We start from the raw sequence: 27,156 nt of genomic DNA on the forward strand, positions 1-27,156 counted from the left end.
GTCATACAAAGCTATCCTCAGGTAGAGATTTACACTTCTGATTTTCTGATTTTTTTTCCAGAGATTTTTTTTGTATCTTGGTTACAAATGAAATCTGATTCTTATTACAACTAAAAATTGGAGTTTAAGATTTTGTTTTGCTTTGCTCTTTGAAAGCAATCCTTCTTAACAAATTGTAAATTATGGACTGCATTTAACATTGGAAAAATCAGAAATGGTTTCCATTGATAATGTTTCATTTATTTTTTCTCCTTGATTGCAAAAGTCTGCCCTGAAGTACACATTACACTGCAGGATGTCTGGCTGCTGACTAATTTTCATATGAGAGCTAAAAAACAATTTAGATTTTGTAAGATTGAAAGAATAATAGTATAGAAGGGGTGCCATTATTCTACTGTAGATGTGCCTGTCCAGTAAATACTTTGGTGTATGCTAGAAGTTGAGAACCTAAGCAATTCTGTTTAAACAATAGAAATGTTACATTATTTAAGCCACATCCATGCAGCTGCCTTCAAGAACGAGGTCTAAATCCACGTTTAGCTGTCTACTGATACAGGCAATTAGTGCTAGAGCGACAGCTGTCACATGTTTTTTCCATTTGCAAGCATTGCTCACGGGATGTTGAATGCTGTGGAGACCAGCTTTGTGTTTGGGGCGAGTGCAAGAAAGCCACCTCAAAAGGAGAAAACGGCACCATTTGTGAGAACCAACAAGACTGCAACCCAGGAATGTGCTGTGCTTTTCAGAAAGGTACAGTGGTTTTGCTTTTTATCCTATTAATTTCATAATACAGGAGTGTTAATATTTAGCTCTTTTGCTCAGGTGAAGCAGATAGACCTCTATGGAACCAGTAGGTCATTATGCCTTAGCCTGGGGCATGCACTGTGTTAACTTCATTAGAAAAGCTTTAATAGAATTAGGAGTGAGAAACAGCCTGATAGGAGTGCACAACAGCAAAAGAAAAGCACACTGTACATTAGAGAGAAGAACAGAACAAGTAGCACAAAAATCTGATGTCTTAAAAGGATCATTTAAAAGAAGCAGAGATCTATGTCAAATTTTCATTCAGCATAGTAAAAACAGAATTTAAAATGTGTTAAATTAGTAGACCATCAGCGTCAGGCTACAGATAGTCTTCATACTTGAGAGTTTTATATGAGGCGTCTCAGGGTACTGCGCTCTATGCAATACTGACTGGACAGACAAATGGAACAATGTTCCAGACTATGCTGTCAGTCCACATTGGAACATGAAACTTGATTTACAAGGGAAAGGAAGGAGAGGAGAACAAGATATGAGAAAAAGATACCAGACCTGATATCAATCCTAAATCCTGCCTGGTCAGGGTCCAGCTTGTTACTGTTTACTACCCACTGGTTCTTCACAGCTTTTACACTAGTTCACCATAATTTAGTAGTAACAGAATACAAGTCTAACCCTCTTAGCACTCCACATAGATACTTTTCTATATTGCTGTTTTTCTAGTTCTTGCTATGAGCAGCAGATGACTTTGTCCATTCACCAATAGTTGGGGTGCCTGTCCCACCCTCAGCTTGCTAGTGGATCAGGCTGGAAGGGCACTTCAGAAGGAAAAAGCTCATTTCAAGCACCAAATCTAAAGGCAAGTAGGTCTGTTCAGCTTTTCCTTGTTAATTCAGAGCATTACAGCACAGACCTTCCAAGCTAAATTAGTTTGCTTTCAGCAAGCTTTGTTTAGAGCAGTTGTGGCTTATTTTCCCCTTCATGAGGTACCTTCTTAACACATCTATGTTTTGCTAAGCTTTACTAGAGATTTCTCTGTAAATTCTGATCCTGAAATGAGACAAAGACCACTTCTATAAATGCCTATTACTTTCCTCATATAGGTCTTCAAACCTCTGCTGGTGTTGTAAAGTTGAGTAAATCACGAATACACATCCATTAGTGTCTTTAGTACTAGGCTTGGCTATTGTGAAGGTAATAATGGCTGTTGTAGTTCTGATCTCCTATGGAATTTGAACAAGATGTCTTCGTGATTATTATATACGTTCACAGTAATTTTGAGTATAAGTTACTGCTTGGCTTGAAATGAAATTCAGTACAAACATGTAACTCAGGAAGGAACAACACAATAGGTAAGAAGATTGACTAAACTTAATGGATCACAATCATTAAAACTTATCAGAATTGTCAATTAACAGCAAATAATTTTTCTTCTTTACAGTTGCCTGCTTCAGCAGTTCTTTAGGTTCTCAGGTTAGGTGTGAGTGGAAGTAAGGCCTAACCTGAAGGCCTTTCTCCATCAGTAAAACATTGGAGAAGGTTGTCCTAATACAGACTGGACTGTATCTACTTTTTTTTTTTATTATTATTATTTAAAAACTGTAGTAAGCCACGGAACATTCACTATTCAAGATAGAATCTGTTTTGGAATTAGCAACCAATGAATCATACACATTAGAAGCGTGTATATATTTTGCATGTATACATATATTGATGACTCATTACAGAAAAATTCAGAGCTCCCCCATTTTATTGTACCATACCACAAAAAGTGAGGTGAATGAAGACCAGAAAACAGAGATTTGAAAGGAACATCTGGGAGAGCAGAATTCAAAATAGACACTAAGCTAGTAGCATCAGGAAACCCAAAACCATGTGTTATTCTATATAATTCCTTATACAGGTTTAAATGTACAGAAAAGAAGGATGCCAAGCACCTACTTACTGTAGAATTCTTATAACAAATTAAATGGCTAAGTTGTAGGTTTTGTAACCTGGCTGCTTTAGTCTGAACAATTGCATTTGAAACCTCTGAGAAAAAAATAAATAGTTCTGCCATAGAGATTTCTACATTCAGATTTTAAACAACAGTATGCATTGCAAAGGATTCACTGTAATGTCAGTAGTTGCCTTGGGTTTAGAATAGTATTTGAAATCTCCAGTGGAAGGAGTTGTATGGTACCACTGTATTGACAGTAGTCTCTTTGTGATGAGGCAGGAATGGATCTTACTCATTAAGCATAAACAAAGCATCTTACTCCCACCTAGTGGAAAGAACATTAAGTTATGGCTCCCTAATATATAAGGGGACTTAAAAAACAAGCCCATCTTTTTTATTTCTTGTATATGGACATACATACTAAGTCATCTCAGTTTAGCTGACAGTTAATGACTTCTCATAAAATTAATGTACTCTGGCATGCAGAACTGCTATTTCCTGTGTGCACTCCATTACCTCAAGAAGGTGAACGTTGCCATGATCCTTCAAACAGACTTCTCAACCTGATCACCTGGGAACTAGAACCTGATGGAGTACTTGAGCAGTGTCCGTGTGCAAGTGGCTTGGTCTGCCAATCTCACAGGTAAAGATCAAAACTGAGCCAGAAAATTGCTTATATAGTTTTCTTTAAGATATAAAACTTGCAGATTCTTTCACACAGTTTTGATGGCTTTTCTCATCAGTAGCTTTGAAATTTTCTCAAACTTACTGCTTTTTCCCACACACACGTGCCTAATTGAGTTTGGCAAAGCCTTATTTCTAGTGTGTATGAAGTTTGTATCAGGCTGGTACTGCTTTTTAATCAAAGTAGTAGTAACAGCTGTTTAGAAGCAACATTCTGATTTCATTCTCCATTGTACAGCTCTTGTCCACCAATTTTCTGGTAGATTGGGCTTCTGTTCAATGTTTTGTTTGCTTACATAACAGAAACATGCAGCAGGTATGAACAGGCATGTTTCTGTACTAATGATTAGCTTTACAGGTCATTTCTAACGTAGCAAAAACAGGTAGCTTTGCTTATATTTTCCTTCAGTTTCAAACTAGCCAGAGAAACCAGTTTCCCTACTTAAGATTTGCTGTTCAGACTTGAGACACTTCATACTGTAACAGACCTTTAGACCTTTTCAGTATTATTGTGAGTTTCATGGAACATTCAGCAGATTGACCCCATATTTTTCTGCTAGAAGCTAAAACATTAATATGTCATGGCTTTAATCATTCTTTAAAAGAACAGTTATTTGCATTATTAACAGTTCCATTAGGAAAAAGTGAGATCACTTCAGTTTTGCACTACAAGCATTCTTGGAACACCTGTGTGGTACCTGTGTAATAAACTCCCCAAGTTTGTTACTCCACTGTTATTTTCATTGCTTTAACTTCTAATAAGACAGCTAAGCTGTGATAGAGATGTAAATTATATGTAGATTAAAGTCTCTCTCCTTCTGTGCCCAGTTCGTTCTACTTCAATGACAAACACTGACTTTTTTTGCATACCTTTTAAGGTACAGAATCTTAACTTGGTATTATGACTAACAGAAAGGATTAGTCAAGATTGCTTGTGGCAGAAGGGACAGATTGTGCTGCAGTCCACTGCCATCTTGTGTCCCAATATCAAACATATTATGCTATTAAGAATTTGGCTCCAACTGTATGTAGAAATCTCATTTTAACTCTCCAGCTGTTAAGCTGTTAAGCTGGAGAGTTAAAATAATCAGATTATAAAATTGTCAGACCCACCATAGATGAACTTATGCACCTAGCACCTAATGAACTTATGCACATAGCATGCTTTCATGCGTGGAGAAAAAGAAAAATCTTAATAAGGAACTAACAAAAATAACATGAAAAATGTACTGTATGACCAGGTATTTTTCTTTTTTTCAACAGCCACAGTACTACATCTGTGTGTGAACTGTCCTCCAATGAAACCAGAAACAATGAAAAAGAAGATCCCTCGATCATGGATGAGATGCCATTTCTGAGTTTGATACCCAGAGATATTCTATCTGATTATGAAGAGAGCAGTGTCATTCAGGAAGTACGTAAAGAATTAGAAAGTCTGGAGGACCAAGTGGGTTTGAAGTCTGAGCCTGACTCAGCTCATGACCCATTTCTGGGAGATGAGATATAAAGTCCAAACTCCAGTTTAGTTATTTCTAGAATTTTTTTTGTCTAGTGTCTTGCTTATATGAACAATACATACTGCTGGATAGAAGTGCAATAAACATCATCTTCATTAAGCATCCTTTTCTGTGCAAACCCGCATGTACAAATTCTTGTTCAATTAATTCCATCTTTGGACCAAACCTTCCAAAGACAAATAAGATATCAGTGTTTCTTTTGGATTAGTACTTTTCCCTAGTACGGTAGAAATAAATATATCAGAACTTGTACTCACTAAAAGACACAAACAAACATACATAATCTTAAATTAATAGGGACTATACAAGCTACCTTTGAGTATTTCCTGCACATATATTTGGAATTATTTTTCTGGAACAAGAACATCTATTTTACGCTGTTTCAGTGTTTTTTTTTTTTTTTTCCTGTAGGAAATGTGATAGGTGAAGCTGCAACATACAGATTTTATATTCCCCACCACCATCACACACATCTTGGAAGGAAGGATGGAAAGAAAGGCTGCTTACCTTTTTAGATGAATATACCTACATGTTTTCAGCTGTGTACAATGGAAGTTATCTGTTCTGTAGCAAACTTCAGTATGACTGAAAAATGGTGTTCCATAGCTACAGAGTATATCCCTTGAGTTTTTTACTTACATAGGGAAGTATGACCCCACTGCGTTAGAAAAAGTCTACATTTTTCCGTATAAGCGTGCACTTATATGCATACAAGAACAAATTGCTTTCTGTATAGAAGCTTTAAACTTGACTGCCCAGGGCTTTATCTCTCAAGGGCAAAATCTATTATTTAAAATTGCAGAACAAACAGCTAAATGGGCTGAATACAAGGAATATAGATTCCCATTGTACACTAAATATATAAATATCAATATATAGAAGAATAGCTCAGCTGTAGTTACAAGGCTATTCCTAAGTTAGAGCTAAATGCAGTGCCATGTATGGCAGCTCTCTGCGCTACGAACACACCTTCTTGCGTAAGATCAATTGAGGGTTCTGTAAACTGCACTCTGTTTTCACTTAGTCTTCTTGAGAGAAAAAGGCAGCAAACAAACTGATTACTCTGAGCAGTGAGTCAACCTAGATTGCTTCTTGTTCATGTTCAGAGATTTATACTTCTCCCACTTGACTATCTACATTCAGAGAAGATTCTTAAAGTGTTTCATGCTTTTAATACACTTCATAGGTATTACAATCTGTGTGTAACAAAATATGAATATCATCATTACCATGTTGACAGGTCATTGATTTAAGAAATCAGTATTAAGCTAAGAGCAAAATCAAATCCATCAAACGCCCTGGCTCCCAGCTATCTCAGCCATTTGCTATGATGGCTTTTACACCATTAATGATTTTTGGATGTACAGATTTCACTATTATTGGATATGTTGAAAGATGTCATGAGGCTCCAGACAAATAATTTTTCATGGAGCTTCTTCCCAAATACCATCCCCTGCTGCTTAAGTCTAATCTTAACTGCTAAGCATCAATAACTTCACGAAAAGAGTTGCAGACTGCACTACTAGCCTTCAAGTCTTTCACCACTTCAGGTCTGTGAAAGCTTTTCAATAAATTCCTTGTGTGGCAGAATTAATGTGAACAATTATCATTATGAACAAGAAGGTTATTTCATCAGAACAGCCTGGCTTTTAGTTTAAGGATTCTTTCCTACCACCAAGTCTCAATCCAACACATACACATGTTCTCTGACATGGTACCATGAATTTACCTTTCCTTCTATCCCAAGCAAAATTCCAGTGCTTTAGAGACAACCCTTCTATACAATCAGAAGGCATTAAATTTCATTGCGATTTTACTGTTAAAAACAGTACTTCAAGAAAGCAAGGACTGTCCATAAATACTACCCTATATAAGGATACCATTATAGTCCCTTCAAGTTTCCTGATGCCTCAGTCCCTGACTTTATCAGAAATCAGATTAACTCTGCAGAAATCTTACTAATTAGAAACTCAAGGGATTTTCATTTCTTTAAAATGCACAAATTCATAATTATCGGAATGTAAAGCTGATGCTGCTAAGTATCTCCCCAGATAACCCAGAATATATTCCAATACAAATACATAGAAGGAACTGTACCACTGGAGAGGTAATCATTATAAAGATGCCTCTCTGTCCTCTGTCCAGATTTCAATCAAGACTTACAGGGTTAAAATTTATTTAAAAAGGTGTTTAACTAAAGTTTCCTAAAAAGGGGCTAAAGATGAAGCAATTTTTTGGTATTCTTTAGTTACTACTACTTCTACCTCTTCCAGCAACTCTAGGATTCCTCAGCAGCCTATACACACATAAGTGGCAGTTCAATGAAGCTATTCTACCTACTGGGTGGTACTCACACCATGTTTCCTTCTGCTTCCATCTCATTTGTGTGGGACATGAAGTGTCACAGCTTAAACAGAAAAGGAAGAACGAGGGAATTCCTCTGTGCAGCAGTGCCTGGTTCTCAGGCTGTTGGATTCCTCAGGCTTTTTAGGTTACTGTGTATCAGCAAGCAGAAAACCAGAAGTTCCCTTCTTCAGACTCTTTTTTTTTCCTCTCTGGACCAAAACTTAGCTGCCAATCATATCCCAAGCCTAGCAGTTTCACTGGTATGGAATTAAATTCTGAAAAGAAAACAACTGAAAAAAAATGCAGTGCGTATATAAATCCGGGGGAACAGCAGACAGGCTACAAAATAATTCCCATAATACTCTGTGCATGGCATGTCCACATATATACACAAATATACAGACTTAAAATTCTGGAATTGCCTTGGAAAAGCCTATTTCCATGAAATAACTGCCATTTTTCAAATAAAAACCACAACATTTAATGATTAAAATGCAACAGAATGAACAAATGTTTTATTGGCATGTTCATTGTTGTAAACAGCATCTGGCATGAAAAAGTTTACCAAAATCTTTTGATTGTTATAAATTAGGTGTTTTTTCAAAAACTAAGGAGAATTGTTCTCTATTGATCTTTATGGACCAAAGCAAAAAATTGCTGTTCCTAGGCTTTGCGATGAAATCATGTTGACTGCATAAGTCTTTGCACCACAACCTGAAATACCAAGTTTATATGTTGAGGTGTTAGAGATTGCCCCCATATTTGACTATGAATAGCTATGGAATCAACTCCAGGAAAAAATAAGATGACTTTCAGCAGGTGGAGAAGATGTGAACTTGTAATAGTCTCAAAAACAAAATGTACAAAAGAGTAGCTGAACAAAACAAAAAACTTCATTAACAAGGGGAATACAACCCTAAAGTACCCAGCATTATCAAACAAAAGGAATACAAATTTAAATAGGTAACTACACTTTCAAATGTACACAATGAATGTTGATATGTGAAAAGAAATACCATGGTAAATAGCTGAACTGCAGTTCTGTTAAATGGATAGGGCAAGTTTTATTTACACATTGGATGCAATATAATAGAGCTGCTCATCGGGCTTCTGTAACCTGTTAAAAAACAAGTTTACCTTTCAACAGCATTTCTGCAAAAACAAAATAACCCTGGCTGGCAGCTTTCTACAGACCTCTCAGACCACCCGTTTTATGGGAAAACATTCTCAAGACTTGTACACTTGTAGCACTTCCATTACATTTTTAAACCCTTTTTTGCTGCTTTTCCATAACCAATGTGTTAACATTTACTTCAGACTGTCTGATGAGGTAATGTGTGTATCAGTGAAACAAACAAAAGGATTCTTTCATGGCCTTTGCACAGCTTTTATTATTAAGCTATGAGTAGCCTGTTTGAGGCTAGTTTCACTAGCTACTATGTGCACACTGTCCTCAAAAAAAATTTCCACTCATTTCCCTCCCCACCCACTTTTTAGTTCTAATCTTTTATTTGCACATCCCTTTTAGCTTTACAGTACATTTGACTATAGTGCACAACATGATTCCAAGTCAAACAGTGACCCAACAGGGCACTGCACTTCTGATTGGTAACACAGCCCAATCAGTGCTGGTGTCAGCGCTTTACACCTAATGAGTGTCCTGCCGTAATGGCACTACACAATAGTAGTGAACCTTCTTATTTTGAACAAAAAAATCCCCCAGGGAAAATGCTATAGCGAGTATCAGTCTTGAGTCAAATCTTTATTTGGTGCTCCATCCAGATATATTTTTAGTGCTTTCTCTTTACGAGGAGAGTAGGTTACGCGGTGTCCAGTTTTCTGGAGCCTGCTGCTTTCTTTTTTCATCAGTTCATTTCTCTGTTCATCTGTTAATTCCATTAATTCTTCAGTTTTATCCCTAAAAATAAAAATACGTTAAAAAGCGGTTAAATTTAATACAATGACAATTAGATTTCTGTATTTTCTCTCCTGTTAGAGCAGCCTAGTAAAGTAACAAAACTAAGCGTAATATTCCATGCAAATACTTTTCCTCTTCTCCATTGACTAACATTAATCCAAAACTGCTTTTCTAACAGCAACATTCAGTATTTTAACTGACAGCATACTCAACAGAAAGCAGCAAGAAACAAGCCTTTGTTCAATCTACCTGATTACTCCTATTCTTTGTAAACAACTACAAGTGACTGTTCTTTATCCTGTCACAGCCCCAGCAGTAGAAGCAGCATGTCAGCCAGCCATTACTAGAAACTACCAGCTATTCTCCCAATTTCCTTCACTAAGGCCAGTATGTTATCAACCAGCGTTTCCTCAAATTCACGTTATGAGTAGTACTGTAGAAGGAACATATTAATTACATTCCACCCTCACTCTCCAAGTCTAGCAGAAATTACAGTATTAAAGCTCTTGGTCCTCAAAAACTGCCTCTGGGCTACTACTGTCAGCTAATTAATGTTTTTCATGTTAAAATTTTTAATCCTGGTAGCCTCTTTTCTAAAGAAACCACGCTGATTTCACATACACAGAACATAAATTTGTTGCTCTCTAATGCCTATCATGACTCTCAGACTCCAGTAAGGATATGGTTCCACTTCAAGAGATTAAATCCAGATACACACTCAAGCATAGCAACTATCTTTTGTATTCTGTATTATTTTCAATGATTTGTGAGGAAGAAGTGAGTAAAAGGGAACAGTGTTTGTTTTCTTAAAACAGTTGATATCTGGTTTTGTAGGAAATAGAGACGCATACATATTCCAGTTCAATGGTTTCAACCATCTACCAGAAGCATTTTTCCTTCAAGAAAAAGGAAGGATATTTTTAAGCTTCTATTGATTACATCACCCCTCAAATCTTAAATGGATTTTTTGCATTATTATACTGTAATAAAATACATACCTATAAAATATTACTGCACCATCATCACAAATGTACAGAGGCCAGACATTCAATGTTGATACTTTAGGATTCCAGTCCAAATCCTGGTGAATCTCTAGTATGGAAATGTCACAAGGAAACGTTCCTCTACCCTGAGAAGAAGCAATTATTTACTGAGTAAAATACACAGTCACACATTCACGCCAATAAAGTGTTAAAAAAAATACTTACCTTTGCAAACTCTATATTCTCCACGGGTATTCCACTTACTTCACTCAGCTGTGAAGTAGAAAAAAAAAAGATTGATTTATTATTCGAAATCAGTGTTAGCCAAATCTACATTAAGTCAATAGACCTGTCAAATCTAGAAGTAGGTATTTTTCAAATTACAATGTCACACAAGTGACACTTGCTGTGACAGAGTTTCATCAAGTTTGTCTCTTTACAGGGAGGTGACAAAAATTAAAATAGAAACAATAACATCCAAGTTCCATGATACAAAGTGACCAGCTGCCTCACTTTAAACCTCTATACCCAGGTCTAGGTCTTTGTCAGTTTCACTGTATCCACGGAAAGCTACTACAATCAGGTGGATCTGAAAGCAAGTGAATTCAAAATTTGTATGCCTAAATTCCATCTACATACACCTGCACTCCCTACCATGATACCCACCCACCCCTTACCCAACAAGCACTTTTAACTGCTCTCCTCCCTGCATGCATCTCTGAGTGCACAGGGTGCATCATCCCTCCTGCCTCCCCCTCCTACTGCCCTGCCCTAGTACCCTTCACAGGATCACACAGCTCTGCCTCGAGTGGCTGCAGTGATGTCACCTTTGCTGAGCAGTTGCATGATGCACACAGGCTTATCGCTGCCTGGCCCTTAACTGAAGTACAGGCCGCAGTCTTGTGCCCATGGCAATGCACACACTAAATTAGATAGATTTTTATCCTTGGCTTCTTAGTCCCCCAAAATTTGTGGATCTCCTTTCTAAGATTCTTGCCTCCATAAACTCTGCTGTCAAAACAGATGTGTTAGTTCTCATCATGAAATCAATGAAAAAAGACTAACAGCCAGTAAAATTTTCCAACTCCCCTTTCCTTAGGAAACTAGGCTAAATAAAAAAATACTAACAAAATATAGAAAAAATCCTGAAACACATTAGCCTTACTCTGCTAACAGAATTTGGCTGAATGGAGAGAGCTGACTGTTACCACAGATGTGTCAAATTCAAATTACTGATGTGAGCAAAAATTAGCAGCATTCCTTCCAAGAGGCTTTAAAGTTGCTCCCTGCAAGAAAGGAAAAGCCAACTCTCACTTCTGCTAAAAATGAAGACAAAAGCTGAATGATGTTCCTTTTCCCAGCATATATACAAACCCCTATCTTATAAATGATGAATAGGATTTCTGCTGTCATCACCATCCACGGTGGGTTTCTTTCATCTTGGTATCACTACGTATTAACAACCATTTTTAAGAAGCCTGCAACAAACTAGACTAATAAAAATTCTCAATGAGATACTCTGCTAGCATAGCACATCTGCTTGCCTATTAGAAGGTTCTGATCTTAAGAGAAAAACGCATACTAAACCCATATTTATTTGTAATTCAAATATAGTTCAATTTACCTGCTACAATTACACTGTCTCTGAACAACAGGTCAAATTCAAATATGATGAGGCACAAAGGTTTAGTATTTTGGAATAACTTTGGAATAGCTTGGAAAAAAACAGGATGACAATAGTTTAATTTTTCTTTCATATGTTTTTCAAGGATGAGACAGAGGTTGAGTTCAATATTATGCTTCCTAAAGTTCAAGATATGACTTTTTTTTGCATGTGTTCACCTGAATACTCTGACAAATGCCTATTACATGAAACTAAGTAGTAAAGGTGCTGATTCATATGTTTTTGCTGACAGAAATGGACATTCTCAGTTCCTGAAAAAAAAATAATACAACAACCAAGGAACAAGTTTATGTAGCTACGATACTTCTGTGCTTCCCAACAGAAGACATCAAAAAGGCTTTCAGAAATCACAATAAACTTGCATCGTGTTAGACATTTTACCTTCTCTTTCAATTCCTCAACACTGCTACTTTCTAACACGACTTCCTGGAAAGAATCTAGTTTCATCTCTGATGGTCTCCATCGTCTTGATAAAACTGCAAGCTGTGACATGGATTTCATCTTTTCTACTCCTAAGAAAGAGAAAGAAATATATTATATTAACATCACAAAATAGCTTATTTAAAATTAAGGGTTTTCCCCTTATATATATATATAAGGGGAGTATAGGCATATTCAAATATGGAAGACTGCACTACATATATACATATATATATATATATATATATACACACACACACACATATACATATCCATTAAATATTAAATAACCCATCCAAGTATGTTGAAAGAAGCCTACCAAAAAAAGGTTGGAGAGAACTGGGAGGAAGGACCAGGAATTCATTATACTTTTCACTGTTATCTCCTCATTTCAAAGATTTTTTCATAAGCACCATCTCTTGAATAATGCCATTTATTCCTCTTTAGGATGCACTCTATTGCACCCACTTTGTTACACAGAAAATAGCTAACCGTCCAACCAGAGGCTGACCTCCAGACATTTGCATGACTTTCCTCTGAAATCTGGTATTTATTCAAGTGCTTCACTTTTCTTTATCACAATAAAAACTTTCCACATTTCACTTCTAGATTATACAAATTATAGAAAACAGCGGGATACAGCTGAATTTTCTACAACTAGATCAAAGTAGCATGCTGTTCGGAAAGCCTTAGTTACACAAAATACTACAGAATACTTGGAAGCCCTGTAGTCTATAAAATAATATTAACTATAATATTCTGTGAACTAAGTGAGTTGCACTAGGCTAAAAAGTAATTACCTCAAGACCCAACTCACCACGCAAAGAGCAGAACAATTAACCTGAAACTAATAAAAAATTAAACTGAAATTTTAATTCAGGTGTGAGCTGATAGATATTTCCCTAGGAATAATCTACAGGACAGTTGAACCTCCCACGTTCATTTCAATTTCTTATATTTGATTTGACACAATTTTCTTAAAGATGTACAATACCATGACTGACTATAGCTGTCCAAAAAAGCTTATGGCACTGGAATAACAGTTCTATTAGACTTCCTTAAGGCAGGTATGCTTGTGAAAGTTTCTGAGCAAATGGAATACACGTTCCACATCTATCCCTCAACAGACATGTAAAAGGGAAAACAGGTTGGCCTATTTTTTTCCCCTTAAATTATGCTTTTGCATACAGAATCCAAAATTTAAGGGTATATACAAAGGTAACATAAATGCTGTATTTTTAGTAATATTTAAGCAAATGTTAAAAAAAAATCTGCTCTCTAAAATTTAAGTCCAAAATTATTTTGATGAGTGATGTTTGTTCAAAAAGTTATCAATTTATAACAGAAGACGTGTTTTTATTCCACTTTTGTCTGAAAAATAAATTACTGAACAATTGTGCTGCCTTATAGAATTTATATACGTACATGCACACATTTACAAATGTCACCAATAATAGTTCAAAAATTAAATACAAATAAAAGCATAAGGTATAGGCAAACATACAGCTACCTTTAAGTGCAATGAAAACACAATACTGTATACTGTGTTACAGTATGTCCACAAGTTTCCAAACAACTACATAAGATAACGTTGTTAGACCTTCAGTGCATCACAGCCAAAGGAAAACTACACTTACACAACCCCCATAACTTCATGCTAAGCTTTTATTTTGAGTTCTTTTGCTTCTTCTTTTTTTTTTTTTTTCCTAATGAACTGCTATTACAATTTCAGTATTATTTGACTTAAAAATATGGAGAAAAGGAAGCATATTTTCCAATATTCTCTACGTAAAAAGAAAACTCTAACATGATCTTTACTTTCCGCTTCATAGTATGTAATTATTACCATCAAGTATTTCTAGGAAGACCTCCCAATTGCTTGAAATATTGATATCTTCTTCATAGATATGATAATCCAGAAACACAGTGCCTGGGTTCTTCCAGGTTTTCTTTCGTAGACGAAACCTGCAAATAAATGAAGGAGAAAATAGTAATTTTTTTATCTGCTCAAAACCACTTTGCACTGCCACAGAATTAAAACTTGATTTTTATTATTAATTTTTTTTGACTAGGTTTATCAGGTAAGATTTTAACATTCTGAAATAATCCTGACAGCAAGGTATCACCATTGGCTGGTAGTGCTGCATCAACCAAAGAAAACAAACCCGTATATGCTTGTTCAGTGCAAGAAATATATAAGGACCACCTGGAAGAAGATAACAGTTTCTCATGCAGCATAAGCAGAATATTCCCAAAGGCTTCCTACAGTTATCCCTGCCTTTTTTTTTTTTTTTTTTGGATGTGATTGTGGAAGAAGTGGAGAGGAGGAGGATAAGAGCACTGGTATCTGGTTTATGTACTTAGTTCTACTGCATCAATACAGTCACAAGCTAAAATAAATAAGCTTTGAATACTGGTAAATAATGACATAACTAAAATGAGATTAAACAAAGTAAAAAGTTAATTGCAGTGATTTTCCTGCACAGAAGTGGTCATATTTTGTCACGTGCCCTATAATTATAGGGCATTAGACAACATAACTCTAGCATGGCAGACAAAAATCCTTTGGCCAAGTCATGGTGTGGTAAGGAGAAATACCTGGTCCACATCTAGGTTTCTATTTGTTATCTCAGCAGGAAAGGACCACTTTGTCATCCAGGGTTCACTGCAGCCTGACTTCACGCATATGTTAAGGCCCCACCAGCTTGCCTACCAGATCCTACTGCTTTCACAAGTTTTTCTTAATTCCAATTAATACAGCATGTCAGGTAATACACAGTACATGCGACATAACTTGAAATTGACAGCAAGGAGTACGTGGAATCAAGACCTCAAAATGAGTTCAACCTCGATGAGATAACTGATACCCTTCATGGACAAAGGAGTAGAAAGATGGTACCGTAATCAAACCCTACGATAATGCACTAAACAGTTTTGCTGCAGTGATTTACACTGGACCTGCATCTGGAGTCAAGAATGCTTTTTTGTGAACTGATTTACATGTAGTTATCGCTCTTCTTTCTGAAGAAAATAGTTCTTACAGGGAACAAAACTTCTCAGATGTAAAGTTGTAATTATGTTGTACACAGGCATTTCTACACAGATTTTATTCTCTCTATAATTCTACATGAGATGAAAACCAAGAATTGCTAAATTGATGCTTGCAATTCACAGATCCAAATACCATAGTAACTTGCTTCTGCTCCTTTCCTAATATCCTCTCTCTCACCAGAGAAGAAATAAACTTTAAAGTTATATTTAATCAATTAACTTCAACCCTGACTGCAGTCTCTTTACCTGTCAATCGTTAAGTCCAGGCCACACTGTTCTCGAAGCTGAGGAAGCAGCTCCTCTTTTGACTGTCGGACAGTCATTCCTTTAGCAAAAACCGCATCTAGAAGAAACTTGCATGGCTATAAACAAATAGCAAATGATTAAAGAATTTATTAGAAGAGGAAAAAAAAATACATAAATTTGCCTTCTGATCATGTTTTGAGACCAGTCCCATTTACCTAGCTAAATGATCATTACAATGCCTTTTTGTAAACAAGGTAGTCTGATTAAAATTAGGATCAAATTGTGTATCAACCATGTTTTGACAGTCAAAATCCGAAGGCAAGCCACTGCAGAAGTAGTGTCTGGTCTCTGAATTACTAATTGCTACCATTATATTAACATTTTAAACAATTTGAAAAGAACTTTTAGATTTTCAAATGAGCAGATTTATGGTAATAAATATGCCACTTTCTTGGGTTTCATTGGTAAGATAGACCAGAACACCATGATCGGAAATAATTTTTAAATTACTCTTATTGCCTGCTATTACCAGTACAGATTCAGTCTCTTATGATTTACTAATATATAATTTTTAGTTTTATCCAAACTGTAAAATCAGAATTTAAGGGCTCAATAAGTTGAAGACTGCAGTAGAGTAAAATCAACTTCTATACTTTTCATGTCCCAAAAGATGCTACAAGTGAGCTGCGTTATGACAAGAGAGACAATATTGTTTCCAGCACTCCTTCAGGATTGTCTTATGCAGAAAGAGGAGTATCTAGCTAACCTACCACATCTACCAATAAGCACTGCCTGCCAACCATGATTGTAACATTTGTACTTTATTATTGAAAACTGCAAAAACAAACAAAAACAGTTTTTGATTTGGAAAGAATAACACACGACTTTCATAAGTTTAACGAAAGTTACTTGCATTTGTCCTCTATATACATTGTAGAAATAAAAACATCTGAGAGGCATACTATAGATCACATTCCAGCTGCATACATTGAGTAACATGAACAAAGACAGCCTCTAATTCCCTTACTTAATCAAGAAAAAATTATAGTAAAATAGAGAGAAAATAGGGTTCTTTGTTTCCTCTCCAAGATCTCTGAGAAAGTCTTGGCTAAAGCACTTAATAAAACTTTCATGAATTGCTATTCATCTTGAAATTATCAACGCCTTACCTCTGGTTCATTTACCAAAAGCTGATAGACTTTGACTCTGTATTCACCCTTCTTAAGGGCTCTTCCAAGTCTAATAGTTATCTATAAAGAGGAAGGAGTATCTGTTAGTAACTACAAATAAAATTACATTTTGTATCACTATCAAGACTAATGTAGTGATTTAACCTTGCAAGTAATTAAAAGTTGTAAATTAAATTATTTAATTGGGAATATTGTACCAATGTATTTTTAATTATTCAAAATAACTTCTGAATAACCTTATTGTCATCAGAAAACGATGAAAGGGTCTCATTGAGCCGAACACTCTCAAACTCTTGATTGCTGGCGTAGACCCTAAAGACTTTGAAGTGAGAGGATGGTACTCCAACAAAGGGCTCCAAATGTTGCTTGAAGGCAGACAGTGTAATTCTTTTATCAACATGTACCATCAACCCTAAGTAAAAATGGAGATGAAAATAGCATAAAACACTGAGATACAAAAAAAAAAAAAAAAAAGCATTCTAGAATATGACTTCCATATATTCAGTCATTACTTGAAGCAAAACAGTACAGAGAAGTTGAAATTCTAGTTAATGGCCACATTTACATTTCATCTGATGAAGGTTTTACTGTAATCCTTACAAGCTTTGCTGTATTTCACATGTTCACAGGCTGACAGTCTTGAAAGGACTAAGCAGTCCCAAAACTGCTCTGGTTTTCAATCGGTGAATGAAGAATACATAACTTCGCTTCACTAAGACTACAGAGTCAGTCACACAGAGCATTTGCAGATAACTCCCTACAGGCTTCCACTGTCTTGAGAGATACACAGAATCAGCACATCTAACTCAGCACATCTAAGTTAGGGCTGGCTAGGCACAAGCCACAAATTCTTCTCTTGTTTTCAGGATTAAAAAGTTTGGTTCCCTGTTCTGGAAGGCCACATGGTACCACAAGGGAAGCTCAAGTTTACATTAAGGAATTTTTTCACTGAGTCTTTTTTTTTTATTATTATTATTAACATACGAAAGAAACATTCTGGTTATGTGAAATTTTGAAACAAAGTAAGTGATTTATCTTTACAAAATGTGTTTCTTAATATTTGCAATATAGACTTCACCACAAAGTACACTATGATCATTAGGAATTAGAAATACAGCATGACATAGCTTGCTATATGAGCAATTAACTAAATTATAAACCTGTTCATATTTAAGTAGCTCAAGATTAGCCACAAAGAAAAGTCCTTCCATCAGACATTTTGTTCAAACTCTTTAAGTAGTTGCTATCAAATCTCTCAACCTAACTTGAAAAATGAAAATGTTTCTTTACAAAGAAAATGACAAAAATATTCCTTATCAATTGTTACATCAGGATTTCTGGATTGAGACGAAAACCTTTGCCTTTCAAAATATTTATCTTATATCCTGTTGTTCTTTAATTACTCTTATGTTAATTATAAAACATACATAGCTACTGAGCATTGTTTTAAAATTTTATCTTTTTAATGAAAATTAAAGTACTTAGGGTTTTACACTGAACTTATACTATCACAATCTCAATTTGCCATAGGTTTCATTGTACCTATCGTGTTTAAATCAATGTAAAAGCAACAGTCTACTGAATTATATGATCAATATCAAGTACATCAGTATTGATTACATTTGAATTCTCAGTTTTGAGTTTTCAGTTTTTTAGATCTAAATGTTAACAGAATTAGTGCTCTGTGAACCACAGTAGTTAACTTGATTCTGAAACGGGCAAATCATCCTCAGAAAATGCAATCATTTTTCCTCTCACTAGGAGACAACTCAGCTTGTTCTTCAGAAAATACCTTCTATAGAAGGAAACAGATTTATCTTAGATAGATGCAACTTAAATTCTTAAGAACAAAAAGACATACAGTTTAAGTACAAATCACTGACTGAAAGACCAAAATTAAGCTAGATTTTAACTGACTGTGACACCACACTTCATCCTTGCACTTTAATGAAAGTTAATTTTACATATTAAAAATAAAACTTCAAAGCTTTCATTAGACTTTTTAAACAAAGCATATTAAAGTAATCTAGACTTTACTATCATTTAAAGCATTTAATAATAAAAAATACATACATTTTTGCCCTTCTCCTGAACCTTCATCTGCAGTGTACGGTTCTGACTTAAAGTACATATATTGTGCTTCTCCTCTACTCTTGCCACTTTCATCATATTCACTGTCTGTTCCAGAATCTTCTTCTGCTGTGTCCCAGGTTTCTTTCTTCCCTTGATTTGCTTTTGATCTCCTACTACTTGTGATACTATGAGAATCAAGTCCATTAGCCAAGGGAATTGGGGCATTGTCCACATTGCATAAAGTATCACTACTATGACTAGAGCTAAGGATATCACTGTCTACTGAACTTGTACTCCTATCGTTATTTACATCCGAATCTGACCTTTCCTCTGACTGAAGATTTTCTGGATCAGAAATCTGAATTTGGTTTTCAAGTTCTCTGTTTTCTGCTGATGCTGATGAGTCTATTTCATTTGAAGGTGATTCAATATTTTCAAAATCACTGGCTTCTGTGCTTTTGCTGCTGTCTCCATTATCACCCTCTTGCTGCTGCTGCAGGGACAAACTTTTAAGCTTTTCAGTGCTTTCTTCCAGAATTGCTTCAACAGATTTCATGTTGCCTACAGGTCCTTTTACTCTTTCAGAAGCTTCATCCAAGTTGCCTGAATCTCCACCAGGCTTCTGATAAACTGAACGTCTAAACTGAGATCCAGGAGACTGCTCTGGTAATGAAACATATAATTTGATTGTATTTGCATGACGATCCAAAAGTTTCCATAAATGAGAATCTGTATATGCCACATGATGATCTAATGACTCCGAGCTTTCAATAAATACCTGAACACAAAACAGCAGTGTTTTTATCATGTAGTACTACATTAAAAGCTACAAAAGCAAACAGATAGGATTGAGCGCACATTAGAAATAATGTCAATAAGCAACATCATCTTTTAGCAACAATTTTAAAATAGATTTTTAGAGACAGAAACTAAGAAGTCCATAGCTTAGTTTTCCTTACTTTCATGGTCATGTTAAGATTGGAGTGACTTGTAACCAAACCGACCATCTACAATAAGCACTATTTGGAAATTGAAGCTTTATGTTTTGAAGTGTACTTGGGTATCACTTCCATGTACACCCTTCATATGTACAGTAACACTAATTACAATAGTAGTGATGCCAACAACTACAGATAGTCTTTATTTTCTAGTATAGCATCATAAAAAAGAAATATTTAAATGCATACATGGGTAAACAACAGGGCAACTTAGAAAACAAGGGACCAAATTTCTCTTTTTTCTTTCCAAAGACCACCACGTGAAAGCGAAAAGTTTTTTTTTTTTTTTTTTTTTTTTTTTTTTTTTTTAAGTTTTTGAACTGAATAACAAGTCAATGACACTGTTTTGCTGAATTATAAACTACGGCTTTCACTAATTTTTGCTCATCCAGGATACTGTGATCTTCAGCCTTAATTTCAAACCCAAATGATATTCAAAACTGCTAGATGTGCTATTGCTATTATAGTGAAGAGACCAACACTACAGACGCCATTTAATGACAAATATTATTTAAGCACCAAGTTACTCTTCTTCTGAATGCAGCCCCTCAATATGCTGTAACTTCTGGTTAGCCCTGAAGTTCTCAGGCAGTTGGACTAGATCTTGAAGGTCCCGTCCAACAGAAGAATTCTATTATACAACTTGAATCGGAAGCATTTACTCAAAAGATTTTTAGAAAGTATAGATTTGGCTAGGGGGATTTACACAGTAAAAATTACTGAATTTAAGATGAAGACCCACCCAAAACTTGCTCTTAGCTTTGAAATTTGCCTATTAAAAACTTTAGCTCTGAGAGCAGGCATAGCTGTTAAGAACATTTAAAAACAATTTGTGTTTCATAGTAATATGCAAACCCTTTTGCCCTAAGAGTTGACTTTTAAATCTCCATTGTAAAGTTTTTAGCCATTACTCTAGCCACAAAGTATCACACAGATTTCTGATTTTGAACATGTGCTACCTTGTTATGTACACTAGGTTTTATATACAGCCTACAGAATTCATTGGCACCACAGTATTTGCTCATTATCAAAAAAAATACAGTACTTTGTACTTCAGAGGAAAGTAAAAAGTGACTTTTCCTATGAATTCCATACAGACATTCCTACCTGTTACAACACAACAGTGAAGTCTATAAATACATGAACAGTTTAAAAACTGCAGCACCTACCTTGTTGCTTCTAAAAAAGCCTTCAGCTTTCAGCGTTTTGCTGGAAACGTTCAGAAGACGCAAGTCATTGTAGCAACGTTCTAATACTACCCGCATTGTTTCAGCAGGCAGGTGTGTAGCCTAAAATAAGACATTCAGCGTAAAGTAATGTGCATTATTATAGATGTTCCAGTATTTGAAGATTAATCATATGGAAAGGGTAAGGTTTGTTTATTGACTTAAGACTTGCAAAGACCAGGAAGGGGTGTGTGTGTGGGAGGTGGAAATACATCCCAACATCCTGAACCTGTTCAGTCCCAGTTCCTTTCCTCCATCCTTTGACACATAAGGGTTAGTTTTTCCATAGGATGAGAAGACTAAAATGGCTCAGAGAACTGGCGTAATGTGAGTGACTAGTAATAAAGGAATCAGTCCTATTCTTTAGGGTGTAAACCAAGTTTTGTGTACTGTTTGCTTAATAGTTAGCCAGTTTGAATTCAAAGACAGAAACCACATTTCATAATGAGTATCATTAAGTTATACCCACCACCGAACAAATTTACACAGAACAGATATGTAAAATGGTTGCCTTTTTCCTGTTCAATGGAAGCAGCGCTGGACTAAGATGGATTCCATGGCCTACAACCATCTAAAAATAATTCTACATCTTAAGTAGCTGCTGGGATGAAGAGGAGGGCTTGCAGGGACACTATGAACAGCTTTAGATGTCAAATTTAATTACTGAAGCCAATAAGGAAAGTTGCACATTGTTTCAGTTATATGGTAACAATTCACTATTTCTGCTGCTGATTGCATAAATCAGGGAGGTGATTGAACTTACTAATCCAAATGAGTATCAACTTCACTCTTTAGCTTCTCCAAAAAGCAGATTATCTGGTAAATTAGTAAGAAACAGGGCCAGGAAGTAGCTAAGCTTGTGCAAAAGCCAGGGTAGAACTATGGGCAGAAGAAGCAGATTGCTCCTTTCGGCAGACAGGCTCAACTGTAACTAACCAAACCCTGTGACAGGATACACAGCATAAATGACCTGTAAAGGGTGCAAAATTTCATTGTATACATATGACATTTTCAATCAGAATGATTTAAAATTCTGCAATAAGATTCTCAAACAATTGTAAATTACCTTTGAAATTAGCTGTTTAAATTCTGAAACGGTTTGATTCAAATATGCTCGTACACTTATTGGAGGAGCAACAGATTCAGCCTTTAGGTCGACTACATGAACCTTTACCATGACCTCTGTAGGGAAGAGAAGAAAAACAAACCTACAGATATATGAAGAAAATTCACAAGGCAAAGGAAACACATATAGTTGTCTGATATACTGGCTAAGGGGTTTCATTAAATACATACAAATAGTAAAGAATTTAAAAAGGTGTCCAATTTCAGAAGTTTAATTATCAGATTAACTTTAATGCCAGAAGCAAAAGTGTTCCAAAGTTTGACACATTTTAGTTTACTTTAGACCAACTTCAGTAAGAAGCACGATAGCAACACAGCACAGCATGTGCTTTGAGTACTGTACTAAATTTTATGAAATCAAAGTTTTTCATCTCTCACGTATCATAATGAAGTCCTACATTACACAAGCTTTATTTTCACGCCACCATGCGATATATAATTTTTTGCCTATTTTTGTCTATATATAATTACATGACTTACCACCAGGTTTATAGCACTGGAAAATTTGGTCAGGTCTTCTTGTTTCCAACAGTAAGTCAAACATGTATGTTGATTTGACACCTCCAAGTAATAAACCCATTGGTGTATCCTCTTCTCCTTCGTACGATCGTTCCAAGTAGTCATGGAACTCATCATATTTGACAAGACGACAGCAATCTAAAGGGACAGCCTCTTCTAAATCCATTAGCTAAACAAACAAACAAAAAATAATGGCTTACTTGTGAACTTAGTTTTTCCTCAGTATGTGCACATCCAAGAATCCATGAATCACAGAATTTTCTAGGTTGGAAGAGACCTCAAGATCAAGTCCAACCTCTGAGCTAACACTAACCAGCCCTCCACTAAACCATATCACTAAGCTCTACATCTAAACGTCTTTGAAAGACCTCCAGGGATGGTGACTCAACCACTCCCCTGGGCAGCCCATTCCAATGCCTCACAATCCTTTCAGTAAAGAAGTTCTTCCTAATATCGAACCTAAAACACCCCTGGTGCAACTTCAGCCCGTTCCCCCTCGTCCTGTCACCAAGTTCAACTGTGTTTAAAACACAACATGTACATATACAGTATGTTACATACACATGACTTTAATTATATACACAGAAACTTGAATGAAAATCCAAAGAGGGAAATGTAAAAACAGGCTCCAGAAATACATTGAGAAGTATCAGTTATACCAAAGAGCATCTTAGAGGGCTGATGAAGTCATGTGCACTGATTATCTTCCACTCAAAATCCTTGCCTGCACTCTGAGTCAAAGATGCATAAGGCAAAAACTAAAGAGTACAGGTAGGTAAGCAAAAATACATGCCTTCAACTTTTACCTCCTTGCGGAAGGCAAAAATTAAGTGACACTTTGGTGCTAACTGGTGCTATTGTATTAGCTACGGTGGAAGCTTCTTGAAATTTCTCTTATTACAAATCTAATGCAAAATTCTTAGGACAATACAAATGAACAGAATTCTCTCAACTCACTGAAGCTACAGAGAGTCTACCAGCAGCTCTTAATGTAATTTTATAATAAGGGTCATATTGTCTAACTCAAGTCAGTAATTCCAACCCCTCTTCAAAAAGTGAAGACAAAACCCAAACCCACAAACACCGCCACAGCATTAAAAATTCAAAGACTGAAGATACAACAGCAGAAAATGTGTGTGAAAATATTACATCTCACAATTTTAATATTTTGTTATGCATACCTTGTAAGCTATTTCCACAGCTTCCTTCAGTGTCCTGTCCTTATGAACCTCTAATTTGTTCTCCATCATTATTTGTTTTGTAGGATGCATACAGAACAATTTAATCTACGAAACAAAATACAGAAATTAGCTTTCAGCTGTAGGAGAGTTTCCTTTCATCTAGTTATACAACTGCAGATAGGAAACACGAAAGGTGCAGTAGGTAGCACTAATGTGCATGTGTATATATATATATATATATATATATATATATATATATATATATATAAGCATATACACATATTTTTGGCTACATGTGTAGATATATAAATACATTTAATGTATATTAAATACATATATGGATATACATATATTTAATATATATTATAATATCTACAGAAGTCTAACTTTTTGCAATCTGGGATATGATGTCAATGATCAGAATACCTTTAAACTGCAGAGAGCATACAAATTAAAATACTCCCTCCAAAACAAAATGCACACAGGGACAATGAGTGTTAAATTCCGTTTTTACGTAACACACTAAGTTATTTTACAGATGTAGAAAACCTAACAGTCAATTGATTCTTAGGAAAACTAGCTGACAGATATGCTTATATGTCTTAAGTGTCTTCTTCTGTTCTTATCTAATCTGTGGTCAAAAACATCTTTTCCCTCTTTCTGCCAAAGAAGTAGTTTAAGTCAGTTTATGAAAAAGTTCATAACACAAAGAGTCACAATATGAAAAGATCTAAGTATGAAACGCTTTACATAAAGCACTACATTTGGGAGTTTTGATTTATTTATTTTTTTTGAAATAAAGTGATCCCAGGCCAGAGGTTGTTTTTTTTTTTTTTTTTTTAAACACATGGGAAATAACTCAAAAATCTCTAATTACCTCTAGCAGGTTCCTCTACTCTGTAGAAGTTTCCAGTAGGTGTACATTTCATTTTAATACACATATATTTAACACAAAAAAGTCCTTGCACTGTAGTAAGAATTTATAATTTTAGTAGAAACAATACATAGAAACATATTGTTACTTTATTCAGCGGAAATTCTAACCTTGCAAGTGTTGCGCTCAATTTCCCGTTGCCTCTTTTCTTGTTCTTCCAATTCTCTCTCTTTCTGTACTAATTGTTTAATGTGGTCTGGATACTCATGTGCCTCAAGAAACTCTGTCAGGAATAAAAAAAGGAAAAATTTCCACTGTAGGGTAACATCTTAGGAATTATGGACACATTAATTAACCGTATTGGTTTCTTCCTTCTTCACCTAAACTTCCCACTCAACCATGTCCTGTTCCCTTTTTAATGATTTAAATGGAACTGAAGTCAACCCTTTCCCTTGGGGATTATAAATCAGCTATAGCAGAAAATGCTATTAGCACAAGAAAGTTAATATTCCAGTATCAGTAAGGTAAGTTTTACTGTTGTAAAGAAATAGTCTAATAATCATGACTGCTCACAAGACTGCTTTTATTATAAAAGTCTGTTGTAGAAAGTGAAAGAGCTTAAAACCAAAATATTATCTGTATTGTGATAAAATACAGCAGTTAATACAGCTCAGTGTACTTCATGATAATTTGTTACATGAAAGAACATGCAATACTTCAAACTGAAAAAGAACAGTTGTCTCACAATACTGGTTCTATGCTTATCACAAGCAACTTAGCAAACAAGTTTTCAAAATTAAAAAAGGTTTTGGCATATACAAGAAATCTGAAATAATGAATTTAGTTTTTTCGTTTGCTTGTTAGGCAATTATCAGTCTCAAAATATATGGGAAAATCTATTTCCAAAGACAGCTCTTGACTTAAAGATTTTCTTTACTGGTATTAAAATAAGTTTTATTTATTTTTAATCTTTACACAACTTGAAGTCACTCTTGTTCAGAATAAATATTGTTTCAATCATTTAAACACTGAAACAATTTTATTATTTTTCTTAATACTTACTATTTTATTAGTTGATATAAAGCTTTAACAGTATCCTCCTTGTACTAAATCCACTTCAAACCTATAGAGAGTATCTACTTCAGATACTGCTACTTTAAATATATTTTTAGAAGTCATCAAAATTGAGTTTAGGGGATACTTAGCTTTTTTTCCCTTCATACTTCCTCAAAGAAAATACCATGGTTCAACTTTATGGAGAAAACAGTGAAAGAGAAATATTTCTAACAACATGTCTCAAAGTACTCTGTCTTATGAAATAGATTTCTGCAAAAAATAGACGTTGTTTGTGTTTATTATGATGCTGGCATGAAATGACATATTTACTCAAAGAGATTTAAAAATATACTGATATAGAAGCAGTTACAGCTCTTGTTAGTTTTATTTTTTCAATAGGTTCAGCTTAAGCTTTGATTTTTAGTTTGTATTAAAAAAAAGTCATTAAAACTAATTTAATTATCCTTGCACTTCTAAATTTTTTCCTTATATTCACTAGTAGTCACCCTCAGCATCATGGTTCAATTCAAAATTTTATTAAAAAATGAATGGAAACATAACCATTCATGTCCACTTTAAAATATTTACAGCAGCAAGATAAGATAAACAAAATGCTATTTTCAAGGATATTTTTTACTCCCTCCTCTACTGGACATAAAATTTTGCATATGTGTATATATATATATATATATATATACACACACACACATATACACACACACACATATATACATGTGCACGAGTAGATCATGTGATCAATTCATCAAATGCTGGAATTCAACCTCAGCTCAAAACCAAAAGCTCTATTATACCAAACTTTCACTTCCAACTGCAACATTTAGGTATGCTCAGATTTTAAATGAGAAACATGGATTTTTTTAAGGAAAAACATTTTTTAAAAACATCCACGAAAGACAAACAAATTCTGAAAAATTATGGTTATTAGTAGTATAAGCAACCTAGCCCTACAAAATTAATCTAACCCTATTAAATTCATTATCTTGAAATTAGGCCTCCAAAGAGATATTCCAGTTTTGAAACCAAATAGAGTTCTCTTTTTCTGTTGGGACATACTTGAAAAAATAAACAGCCTGCCCACTATCCCACTATTATATGGGGTTAGTCATCCTCTAAAACTTGGTGTACTAAATTAGGGCATAAAAATAAGTGGCATAATTAAAAAAATTAAATAAGTGGCATAAAAAACATGAAATCCCAAATCTGTTTTTCACTGTGTAGTTTATAGTATCTTCCCTTACCTCCTAACAAACAAAAAATAAGGTCTGGTTATAAAATGTTAACCTGTCATTATTACATTCTCATTTAAAATTTTAAAATTTAAGAAGTTCTCATTATTGACTCAT

At 35.0% G+C, this 27,156-nt stretch overlaps 2 protein-coding genes across 4 annotated transcripts in view; one reads left to right on the forward strand and one right to left on the reverse strand.

Annotated features, from left to right (window-relative positions):
• Nucleotides 1-5,114, forward strand: part of DKK3 (dickkopf WNT signaling pathway inhibitor 3) — a 28,697-nt gene extending 23,583 nt beyond the window's left edge. Inside the window, exons 5-7 of the mRNA XM_084287154.1 lie at nt 606-750; nt 3,188-3,344; nt 4,649-5,114. Coding sequence (XP_084143280.1) covers nt 606-750; nt 3,188-3,344; nt 4,649-4,892 — 546 coding nt within the window. The 3' untranslated portion in view covers nt 4,893-5,114. The remainder of the gene's footprint in view (nt 1-605; nt 751-3,187; nt 3,345-4,648) is intronic.
• A 2,621-nt stretch (nt 5,115-7,735) lies between these two features.
• The window catches only part of USP47 (ubiquitin specific peptidase 47), a 52,080-nt gene continuing 32,659 nt past the window's right edge, over nt 7,736-27,156 (reverse strand). For all 3 annotated transcript variants that reach the window (XM_084287527.1, XM_084287528.1, XM_084287529.1), the window contains 14 exons: nt 24,907-25,019; nt 23,863-23,967; nt 22,643-22,850; nt 22,104-22,219; nt 20,981-21,100; nt 18,814-19,591; nt 16,977-17,152; nt 16,720-16,800; nt 15,551-15,666; nt 14,100-14,218; nt 12,215-12,345; nt 10,375-10,422; nt 10,165-10,295; nt 7,736-9,166 (listed from right to left, as the gene is read on the reverse strand). In XM_084287527.1, coding sequence (XP_084143653.1) covers nt 8,992-9,166; nt 10,165-10,295; nt 10,375-10,422; nt 12,215-12,345; nt 14,100-14,218; nt 15,551-15,666; nt 16,720-16,800; nt 16,977-17,152; nt 18,814-19,591; nt 20,981-21,100; nt 22,104-22,219; nt 22,643-22,850; nt 23,863-23,967; nt 24,907-25,019 — 2,417 coding nt within the window. In that variant the 3' untranslated portion in view covers nt 7,736-8,991. The remainder of the gene's footprint in view (nt 9,167-10,164; nt 10,296-10,374; nt 10,423-12,214; nt 12,346-14,099; nt 14,219-15,550; nt 15,667-16,719; nt 16,801-16,976; nt 17,153-18,813; nt 19,592-20,980; nt 21,101-22,103; nt 22,220-22,642; nt 22,851-23,862; nt 23,968-24,906; nt 25,020-27,156) is intronic.

This window comes from Netta rufina (assembly GCF_964035555.1).
Source record: "Netta rufina genome assembly, chromosome: 5".
Classification (NCBI taxonomy): domain Eukaryota; kingdom Metazoa; phylum Chordata; class Aves; order Anseriformes; family Anatidae; genus Netta; species Netta rufina.